Source organism: Scyliorhinus torazame, unplaced genomic scaffold (genome assembly GCF_047496885.1).
Source record: "Scyliorhinus torazame isolate Kashiwa2021f unplaced genomic scaffold, sScyTor2.1 scaffold_775, whole genome shotgun sequence".
NCBI lineage: Eukaryota > Metazoa > Chordata > Chondrichthyes > Carcharhiniformes > Scyliorhinidae > Scyliorhinus > Scyliorhinus torazame.
This window is the reverse complement of record NW_027308502.1, coordinates 51,499-62,845: the sequence shown is the minus strand read 5'-3', so window position 1 is coordinate 62,845 and position 11,347 is coordinate 51,499. Positions and strand designations below refer to the sequence as shown.

The 11,347-nt window shown below is 48.8% G+C and overlaps 1 protein-coding gene across 1 annotated transcript in view; it reads right to left on the bottom strand.

Moving 5' to 3' along the window:
- Window positions 1–9,102: 9,102 nt before the first annotated feature.
- Window positions 9,103–11,347, bottom strand: part of LOC140406656 (uncharacterized) — a gene marked incomplete at both ends in the record, with an annotated part of 46,898 nt that continues 44,653 nt past the window's right edge. The window contains one exon of the mRNA XM_072494660.1: window positions 9,103–9,441. Coding sequence (XP_072350761.1) covers window positions 9,103–9,441 — 339 coding nt within the window. The remainder of the gene's footprint in view (window positions 9,442–11,347) is intronic.

Here is an 11,347-nt window from a genome sequence, read left to right as displayed (position 1 = left end):
CTGGATATGTGTAGTTTGTTCAAGGAACAGCTACTGCCTGTTCTTGATAAATACGTACCGGTCAGGCAGGGAGGAAGGCGTCGAGCGAGGGAACCGTTGTTTACCAAAGAAGTGGAATCTCTTGTTAAGAGGAAGAAGGAGGCCTATGTGAAGATGAGGTGTGAAGTTTCAGTTGGGGCGCTTAATAGTTACAAGGTAGCGAGGAAGGATCTAAAGAGAGAGTTAAGGCGAGCAAGGAGGGGACATGAGAAGTATTTGGCAGGTAGGATCAAGGAAAACCCAATAGCTTTCTATAGGAATGTCAGGAATAAAAGAATGACTAGGGTAAGAGTAGGGCCAGTCAAGGACAGGGATGGGAAGTTGTGTGTGGAGTCTGAAGAGATAGGCGAGATACTAAATGAATATCTTTCGTCAGTATTCACTCAGGAAAAAGATAATGTTGTGGAGGAGAATGCTGAGACCCAGGCTCTTCGAATAGATGGCATTGAGGTACGGAGGGAAGAGGTGTTGGCAATTCTGGACAGGCTGAAAATAGATAAGTCCCCGGGGCCTGATGGGATTTATCCTAGGATTCTCTGGGAAGCCAGGGAAGAGATTGCTGAGCCTTTGGCTTTGATTTTTATGTCATCGTTGGCTTCAGGAATAGTGCCAGAGGACTGGAGGATAGCAAATGTGGTCCCTTTGTTCAAGAAGGGGAGCAGAGACAACCCCAGCAACTATAGACCGGTGAGCCTCACGTCTTTTGTGGGTAAAGTCTTGCAGGGGATTATAAGAGACAAGATTTATAATCATCTAGATGGGAATAATATGATCAGGGATAGTCAGCATGGCTTTGTGAAGGGTAGGTCATGCCTCACAAACCTTATCGAGTTCTTTGAGAAGGTGGCTGAACAGGTAGACGAGGGTAGAGCAGTTGATGTGGTGTATATGGATTTCAGTAAAGCGTTTGATAAGTTTCCCCACGGTAGGCTATTGCATAAAATACGGAGGCTGGGGATTGAGGGTGATTTAGAGATGTGGATCAGAAATTGGCGAGCTGAAAGAAGACAGAGGGTGGTGGTTGATGGGAAATGTTCAGAATGGAGTTCAGTTACAAGTGGAGTACCACAAGGATCTGTTCTGGGGCCGTTGCTATTTGTCATTTTTATCAATGACCTAGAGGAGGGTGCATAAGGGTGGGTGAGTAAATTTGCAGACGACACTAAAGTCGGTGGTGTTGTCGACAGTGCGGAAGGATGTTGCAGGTTACAGAGGGACATAGATAAGCTGCAGAGCTGGGCTGAGAGGTGGCAAATGGAGTTTAATGTAGAGAAGTGTGAGGTGATTCACTTTGGAAGGAATAACAGGAATGCGGAATATTTGGCTAATGGTAAAGTTCTTGGCAGTGTGGATGAGCAGAGGGATCTCGGTGTCCATGAACATAGATCCCTGAAACTTGCCACCCAGGTTGATAGGGTTGTGGAGAAGGCCTATGGTGCGTTGGCCTTTATTGGTAGAGTGATTGAGTTCCAGAGTCATGAGGTCATGTTGCAGCTGTACAAAACTCTGGTACGGCCGCATTTGGAGTATTGCGTACAGTTCTGGTCACCTCATTATAGGAAGGACGTGGAGGCTTTGGAGCGGGTGCAGAGGAGATTTACCAGGATGTTGCCTGGTATGGAGGGAAAATCTTATGAGGAAAGGCTGATGGACTTGAGGTTGTTTTCGTTAGAGAGAAGAAGGTGAAGAGGATACTTAATAGAGGCATACAAAATGATCAGGGGGTTGGATAGGGTGGACAGTGAGAGCCTTCTCCCGCGGATGGAAATGGCTAGCACGAGGGGATGTAGCCTTAAACTGAGGGGTAATAGATACAGGACAGAGGTCAGAGGTAGGTTCTTTACGCAAAGAGTGGTGATGCCGTGGAATGCCCTGCCTGCAACAGTAGTGAACTCGCCAACATTGAGGGCATTTAAAAGTTTATTGGATAAGCATATGGATGATAGTGGCATAGTGTAGGTTAGATGGCTTTTGTTTTTTTGACTTCCCATGTCGGTGCAACATCGTGGGCCGAAGGGCCTGTACTGCGCTGTATCATTCTATGTTCTATGTTCTGTCTGAGAGTGGTGGAGACAGATTCACAAAACGAGTGGTTAGGATCTGGAATGTTCTGTCTGAGAGTGTGGTGGAGACAGATTCACACAGCGAGCGGTTAGGATCTGGAATGTACTGTCTGAGAGTGTGGTGGAGACAGATTCACACAGCGAGTGGTTAGGATCCGGAATGTACTGTCCGAGAGTGTGGTGGAGGCAGATTCACACAGCAAGTGGTTAGGATCTGGAATGTTCTGTCTGAGAGTGTGGTGGAGGCAGATTCACACAGCGAGTGGTTAGGATCCGGAATGTACTGTCTGAGAGTGTGGTGGAGACAGATTCACACAGCGAGTGGTTAGGATCCGGAGTGTACTGTCTGTGAGTGTGGTGGAGACAGATTCACACAACGAGTGGTTAGGATCCGGAATGTTCTGTCTGAGAGTGTGGTGGAGACAGATTCACACAACGAGTGGTTAGGATCCGGAATGTTCTGTCTGAGAGTGTGGTGGAGGCAGATTCACACAGTGAGCGGTTAGGATCTGGAATGTTCTGTCTGAGAGTGTGGTGGAGGCAGATTCACACAGCGAGTAGTTAGGATCTGGAATTATCCTAGAATTTCGGCGGGAGCGGGTGCAGGGGCTGCCGGGAGGTGAGTATTTGAGTTTCCAACACTTACCTGGTCCCGTTTCTGTTCTTCTTTTCTGTTTTATTTTTTATTTTATTTTTTTAAGGCGAGAACCGGAAGTTCAACCCGCGGACATCTGGTAAGGCCCCCCCCCCCCCCCCCCCCCCCCCCCCCCCCCACCCCCCACCAATACATTCTGGTGGAGAGGAAACCCGAGACACTACACGTGAAGTGTCTCCCACCAGCCCTCCTCCTCTAACCTAATAATAAAACCCATTGGTTTGGATGAACTTCGGATCATTCGGGAGGCAGAAGGGGTCATAGATAGCAGCTTCAGGGAATTAATTACACCAAAGATTGGAGATAGATGAGTTACTGTAAGAGGGACTGGGAAGAAGCAGTCAGTGCAGGGATCCCCTGCGGTCGTTTCCCTGAGTAACAAGTATACCGCGGTGGATACTTGTGGTGGGGGGGACTTAACAGGGGTAAGCCATGGGGTACGGGCCTCTGGCACGGAGTCTGTCCCTGTTGCTCAGAAGGGAATGGGGGAGAGGAGCAGAGCATTAGTAATTGGGGACTCGATAGTCAGGGGCACAGATAGGAGATTTTGTGGGAGCGAGAGAAACTCACGTTTGGTATGTTGCCTCCCAGGTGCAAGGGTACGTGATGTCTCGGATCGTGTTTTCCGGGTCCTTAGGGGGGAGGGGGAGCAGCCCCAAGTCGTGGTCCACATTGGCACTAACGACATAGGTAGGAAAGGGGACAAGGATGTCAGGCAGGCTTTCAGGGAGCTAGGATGGAAGCTCAGAATGAGAACAAACAGAGTTGTTATCTCTGGGTTGTTGCCCGTGCCACGTGATAATGAGGTGAGCAATAGGGAGAGAGAGCAAGTAAACACATGGCTACAGGGATGGTGCAGGCGGGAGGGATTCAGATTTCTGGATAACTGGGGCTCTTTCTGGGGAAGGTGGGACCTCTACAGACAGGATGGTCTACATCTGAACCTGAGGGGCACAAATATCCTGCGGGGGAGATTTGTTAGTGCTCTTTGGGGGGGTTTAAACTAATGGAGCAGGGGCATAGGAACCTGGATTGTAATTTTAGGGTACGGGAGATTGAGAGTATAGAGGTCAGGAGCACAGATTTGACTTTGCAGGAGGGGGCCATTGTTCAGGTAGGTGGTTTGAAGTGTGTCTACTTCAATGCCAGGAGTATACGAAATAAGGTAGGGGAACTGGCAGCATGGGTTGGTACCTGGGACTTCGATGTTGTGGCCATTTCGGAGACATGGATAGAGCAGGGACAGGAATGGATGTTGCAGGTTCCGGGGTTTAGGTGTTTTAGTAAGCTCAGAGAAGGAGGCAAAAGAGGGGGAGGTGTGGCGCTGCTAGTCAAGAACAGTATTACGGTGGCGGAGAGGATGCTAGATGGGGACTCTTCGTCCGAGGTCGTATGGGCTGAGGTTAGAAACAGGAAAGGCGAGGTCACCCTGTTGGGAGTTTTCGATAGGCCTCCAAATAGTTCTAGGGATGTAGAGGAAAGGATGGCGAAGATGATTCTGGATAAGAGCGAAAGTAACAGGGTAGTTATTATGGGAGACTTTAACTTTCCAAATATTGACTGGAAAAGATATAGTTCGAGTACATTAGATGGGCCGTTTTTTGTACAGTGTGTGCAGGAGGGTTTCCTGACACAATATGTTGACAAGCCAACAAGAGGCGAGGCCACTTTAGATTTGGTTTGGGGTAATGAACCAGGCCAGGTGTTGGATTTGGAGGTAGGTGAGTACTTTGGGGACAGTTACCACAATTCGGTGACGTTTACGTTAATGATGGAAAGGGATAAGTATACCCCGCAGGGCAAGAGTTATAGCTGGGGGAAGGGCAATTATGATGCCATTAGACATGACTTGGGGAGGGTAGGTTGGAGAAGTAGGCTGCAAGTGTTGGGCACACTGGATATGTGTAGTTTGTTCAAGGAACAGCTACTGCCTGTTCTTGATAAATACGTACCGGTCAGGCAGGGAGGAAGGCGTCGAGCGAGGGAACCGTTGTTTACCAAAGAAGTGGAATCTCTTGTTAAGAGGAAGAAGGAGGCCTATGTGAAGATGAGGTGTGAAGTTTCAGTTGGGGCGCTTAATAGTTACAAGGTAGCGAGGAAGGATCTAAAGAGAGAGTTAAGGCGAGCAAGGAGGGGACATGAGAAGTATTTGGCAGGTAGGATCAAGGAAAACCCAATAGCTTTCTATAGGAATGTCAGGAATAAAAGAATGACTAGGGTAAGAGTAGGGCCAGTCAAGGACAGGGATGGGAAGTTGTGTGTGGAGTCTGAAGAGATAGGCGAGATACTAAATGAATATCTTTCGTCAGTATTCACTCAGGAAAAAGATAATGTTGTGGAGGAGAATGCTGAGACCCAGGCTCTTCGAATAGATGGCATTGAGGTACGGAGGGAAGAGGTGTTGGCAATTCTGGACAGGCTGAAAATAGATAAGTCCCCGGGGCCTGATGGGATTTATCCTAGGATTCTCTGGGAAGCCAGGGAAGAGATTGCTGAGCCTTTGGCTTTGATTTTTATGTCATCGTTGGCTTCAGGAATAGTGCCAGAGGACTGGAGGATAGCAAATGTGGTCCCTTTGTTCAAGAAGGGGAGCAGAGACAACCCCAGCAACTATAGACCGGTGAGCCTCACGTCTTTTGTGGGTAAAGTCTTGCAGGGGATTATAAGAGACAAGATTTATAATCATCTAGATGGGAATAATATGATCAGGGATAGTCAGCATGGCTTTGTGAAGGGTAGGTCATGCCTCACAAACCTTATCGAGTTCTTTGAGAAGGTGGCTGAACAGGTAGACGAGGGTAGAGCAGTTGATGTGGTGTATATGGATTTCAGTAAAGCGTTTGATAAGTTTCCCCACGGTAGGCTATTGCATAAAATACGGAGGCTGGGGATTGAGGGTGATTTAGAGATGTGGATCAGAAATTGGCGAGCTGAAAGAAGACAGAGGGTGGTGGTTGATGGGAAATGTTCAGAATGGAGTTCAGTTACAAGTGGAGTACCACAAGGATCTGTTCTGGGGCCGTTGCTATTTGTCATTTTTATCAATGACCTAGAGGAGGGTGCATAAGGGTGGGTGAGTAAATTTGCAGACGACACTAAAGTCGGTGGTGTTGTCGACAGTGCGGAAGGATGTTGCAGGTTACAGAGGGACATAGATAAGCTGCAGAGCTGGGCTGAGAGGTGGCAAATGGAGTTTAATGTAGAGAAGTGTGAGGTGATTCACTTTGGAAGGAATAACAGGAATGCGGAATATTTGGCTAATGGTAAAGTTCTTGGCAGTGTGGATGAGCAGAGGGATCTCGGTGTCCATGAACATAGATCCCTGAAACTTGCCACCCAGGTTGATAGGGTTGTGGAGAAGGCCTATGGTGCGTTGGCCTTTATTGGTAGAGTGATTGAGTTCCAGAGTCATGAGGTCATGTTGCAGCTGTACAAAACTCTGGTACGGCCGCATTTGGAGTATTGCGTACAGTTCTGGTCACCTCATTATAGGAAGGACGTGGAGGCTTTGGAGCGGGTGCAGAGGAGATTTACCAGGATGTTGCCTGGTATGGAGGGAAAATCTTATGAGGAAAGGCTGATGGACTTGAGGTTGTTTTCGTTAGAGAGAAGAAGGTGAAGAGGATACTTAATAGAGGCATACAAAATGATCAGGGGGTTAGATAGGGTGGACAGTGAGAGCCTTCTCCCGCGGATGGAAATGGCTAGCACGAGGGGATGTAGCCTTAAACTGAGGGGTAATAGATACAGGACAGAGGTCAGAGGTAGGTTCTTTACGCAAAGAGTGGTGATGCCGTGGAATGCCCTGCCTGCAACAGTAGTGAACTCGCCAACATTGAGGGCATTTAAAAGTTTATTGGATAAGCATATGGATGATAGTGGCATAGTGTAGGTTAGATGGCTTTTGTTTTTTTGACTTCCCATGTCGGTGCAACATCGTGGGCCGAAGGGCCTGTACTGCGCTGTATCATTCTATGTTCTATGTTCTGTCTGAGAGTGGTGGAGACAGATTCACAAAACGAGTGGTTAGGATCTGGAATGTTCTGTCTGAGAGTGTGGTGGAGACAGATTCACACAGCGAGCGGTTAGGATCTGGAATGTACTGTCTGAGAGTGTGGTGGAGACAGATTCACACAGCGAGTGGTTAGGATCCGGAATGTACTGTCCGAGAGTGTGGTGGAGGCAGATTCACACAGCAAGTGGTTAGGATCCGGAATGTTCTGTCTGTGAGTGTGGTGGAGACAGATTCACACAGCGAGTGGTTAGGATCCGGAATGTACTGTCCGAGAGTGTGGTGGAGGCAGATTCACACAGCAAGTGGTTAGGATCCGGAATGTTCTGTCTGAGAGTGTGGTGGAGACAGATTCACACAGCAAGTGGTTAGGATCCGGAATGTTCTGTCTGAGAGTGTGGTGGAGACAGATTCACACAGCAAGTGGTTAGGATCTGGAATGTTCTGTCTGTGAGTGTGGTGCAGGTAGATTCACACAGCGGGTGGTTAGGATCTGGAATTTTCTGTCTGAGAGTATGATGTAGACAGTTTCGCACAGCGAGTGGTGAGGGACAGACAGAGTCAGGTATCGAGAAGTTGCCAAGGAGTGTCGATCAAGTTGGAGGGAAGTACCAGGGGCAGTCTGTTAACCACCCATGGTGGGGACTTCAAACCTGTTCAACCACCAAAAGCACCTCCTTCTCAATTAAACCCTCAGATTTTGTCTCATAGATTATCATAGAATTTACAGTGCAGAAGGAGGCCATTCGGCCCATCGAGTCTGCACCGGCTCTTGGAAAGAGCACCCTACCCAAGGCCAACACCTCCACCCTATCCCCATAACTCAGTAACACCACCCAACACTAAAGGCAATTTTGGACACAAAGGGCAATTTTTCATGGCCAATCCACCTAACCTGCACATCTTTGGACTGCGGGAGGAAACCGGAGCACCCGGAGGAAACCCACGCAGACACGGGGAGGATGTGCAGACTCTCACAGACAGTGACCCAGCGGGGAATCAAACCTGGGACCCTGGAGCTGGGAAGCAATTGTGCTAACCACAATGCTACCGTGCTGCCCAGTCTCAGTTAGAGACTGGGGGGAAATGCATGTTGGCCATGTTACAGAAACACGTAAAACTGTTGTGGCCCACGGAATGCCAAGGAGAGTGTGAGCGGAGAAGTCTCCGGCCGTGTTGGAGGACGAATCGGTGCCGGCCAACCCAGATTTTTCCAAACTGCTGAGCTGAGCAGAATCCTCTTGAATCTCTCTCCCAGAAGAGGGGGATTCTCTCTCAAATCTCAGCTTGAACCCCCTTCAGGTACACAGAGCAGTTAGTGAGTACTCAAAACGTGAATACAGAGCTGGGGAGGGGGTCCTTTCCGGTTCCTCTTCCATTAAAAGTACCAGACCTCTCAAAGGCCTCAGGAAAATGCTGCTCTAATATTCTGTGTAACTGAGACAAGTTGTTGGTGAGTCTGCTGAAGCTGACCACATATCAGAAACTCAGCAGGTTTGAAGTGCATCTTCCGTGGGTAACGCTCAGCTCAACACAAGTTGTAACTTGTCCCCAGAGGGGATCCCACAGCCTGAGAATTGGGCCTGAATGGCCCAGCTTGAGGGTCCAAGCCAACCGATGGTTCAACACCTCGCATTCTGAAGAGATCACGGCCTACAAAGACCTCAACCTCAGCAGCAAAGATCCTCAAATATCTCACACCCAGTTTAATCCCCATCATTTTGATCCTTTCCCTTCTCCCCTGTGTGTCTGTCTTGTGTGCATGTGGGTGGCGGGTGGGGCGGTGTTTGGGGAATAGTTAGACTAGTAGATCAGTGTTACATTATTTCCATTATCTGTTCATCTTTTACTCCTTTTATAAATAAACAGTTCTAATGTTTTACTTTCAAATCTGGTGCCTGTAACTCATTGGAGAAGTCAAGGGTCAAAGATCTCAGGAAAATACACAAATTACTGGTTAATTCACTTATGTTGGGACTCTGGGATCTGTGTAGCTGGAACTGACCGTGCACTGGCCCAGGGTGTCGTAACAGAATGTACCGCCGTCCCTTCACTGTCGCTGGGTCACAATCCTGGAACTCCCTCCCTAACAGCAGTACCTACACCACATGGAGTGCAGCGGGTCAAGAAGGCAGCTCACCACCACCTTCTCCAGGGCAGTTAGGGATGGCATCTTGCCAATAAAGTATGAATATAAAACAAAACAGCTCGAGGCGCCACATTGGCAAAAACCCGAGTAAACAAAGGAGACAAAGAATTTAAGTTCTGGAAGATAAGTTCAAGAAGATTCTATCTGAGTAAAACCACATGAGAATCATGGAAACTGTACTTACTGGTTACATTCAGCTGTGATCCATTCCCACTGATATCTCCCCACACGGAGCAGTAATAGACGGCAGTGTCACTGGGCTGCACGTTGCTGATTGTCAGGATGAAGGTTTTATTGGACGTGTCTCGGGAAGGATGGAAACGCTCAGTGAAACCTGGACTCCATCGTGTGTTGTTCTTTATATCATGAGTTAAAACCCTCTCCATATCTTTCCCTGGCCTCTCCCGGTGAACATCGGTGTGTGTCACTGCGGCGTTCCGCATGGTGCAGTGTAACCGTGCAGTCTGACCCTCTGTGACACGTTCCAGACTCGGAGACTGGATAAGGACTGGAGCATTCGCACCTTTTAGAGAAAAATATCAACAAGTTAAACACGAGTCTGAAGGTTCCAAAGTGTTTAAAGGGAATGTTCGGTGTTAAAAAGCGAGAACCAGGGGCGTCATTCTCCGACCCCCTGCCGGGTCGGAGAATGGCCGTTCGCCGCCGTGAATCCCGCCCCCGCCGCCGAAGTCTCCGGTACCGGAGATTGGGCGGGGGAGGGAATTGGGCCGCGACGATTGGCGGGACCTCCCGCTCAATTCTCCGGCCCGGATGGGCCGAAGTCCCGCCCAGAAATTTCCTGTCCCGCCGGCGTAAATTAAAGCTGGTATTTACCGGCGGGACCAGGCGGCGTGGGTGGGCTCCGGGGTCCTGGGGGGAGTGCGGGGCGATCTGACCCCGAGGGGTGCCCCCACGGTGGCCTGGCCCACGATCGGGGCCCACCGATCCGCAGGCAGGCCTGTGCCGTGGGGGCACACTTTTCCTTCCGCCTCCTCCACGGCCTCCACCATGGCGGAGGCGGAAGAGACTCTCCCCACTGCACATGCGCGGGAAACTGTCGGCGGCCGCTGACGCTCCCGCGCATGCGCTGCATTTCCGTGCCAGCTGGCGGGGCAACAAAGGCCGTTTCCGCCAGCTGGCGGGGCGGAAATCCCTCCGGCGCCGGCCTAGCCCCTCAATGTTGGGGCTCGGCCCCCAAAGATGCAGAGCATTCCGCACCTTTGGGCCGGCGCGATGCCCGTCTGATTGGCGCCGTTTTTGGCGCCAGTTGGCGGACATCGCGCCGCTGGGGGAGAATTTCGCCCCAGATTCTAAGACTGAAACGATGGACTGATTCATTCAAATAAAGCAAAATATATTTGTGTGAGTAAATTAAAAATCAGTTGCTTGTTTGTTTAGGATTGAATCTTGTCAAAAAGAGACACATTGTTGAAGTTTTTCATTTTGTACTCATCGAGAAAAACACAGGAATGTTAAATTTCAAAGAATCACAATTTATTCTACAGTGGAAATGGTGCCAATGGGCGGCACTGTAGAGCAGTGGTTGGCACTGTTGCTTCACTGTTCTCGGGTCCCTGGTTCGATTCCCGGCTTGGGTCACTGTCTGTCGGAGTCTGCACATTCTCCCCGTGTCTGCGTGGATTTCCTCCGGGCGCTCCGGGTTCCTCTCACAAGTCCCGAAATACGTTTTGTTAGATAATTTGAACATTCTGAATTCTCCCTCTGTGTACTCGAACAGGCGCCGGAATGTGGCAACTAGGGGCTTTTTACAGTAACTTCATTACAGTGCTAATGTAAGCCTATTTGTGACAATAAAGATTATTAAAAAAGATAGTCAACTCTGATTGGCTGAAACGTTGCCATGGAGAATTACCCCGAATTAGAGGCTCCCAAAGCTCCTGTTGAATTGAAAGAAAGGAGCACGGCTTGAACATATTCCTTTTGTTTGCAGACAGCCGGTCTCTGTCTCGCTTTGAGCAAGTGTAAATGAGTCACACATCAGCTCACGGTTAAAATTGTCTGAATTAAATGTCAATTAGTTGAAACATATTGTTACAACTCCCTGGGCCAGTGCGCGGTCAATTCCAGCCCCACTTGACCCGGAGTCACAACATGGTTGATGTTAACTTTTATTTTACAATACCCGAGGTCTTCAGCTGCCCAATAATTACAGTCACCAGGTTTGTAAATTTAAACACAATTAACTTCTTATTAAAAATTACGATAATTAAATAAGCAACAAATACAACTGGTTAACTATTATGGAATATCTATGTAATATCTAGCACCCCCACCCTTGTGTTCCTTACTTCTGCTCAAATTAAGGGTCATGGACCAAAAAAGATAGAGACCAAATAATAGAAATAGGAACTGAGGGAACAACAGGAATGCCGCTGGGAATGTGAAGAGGAATAGCAACGTCAGTGAGC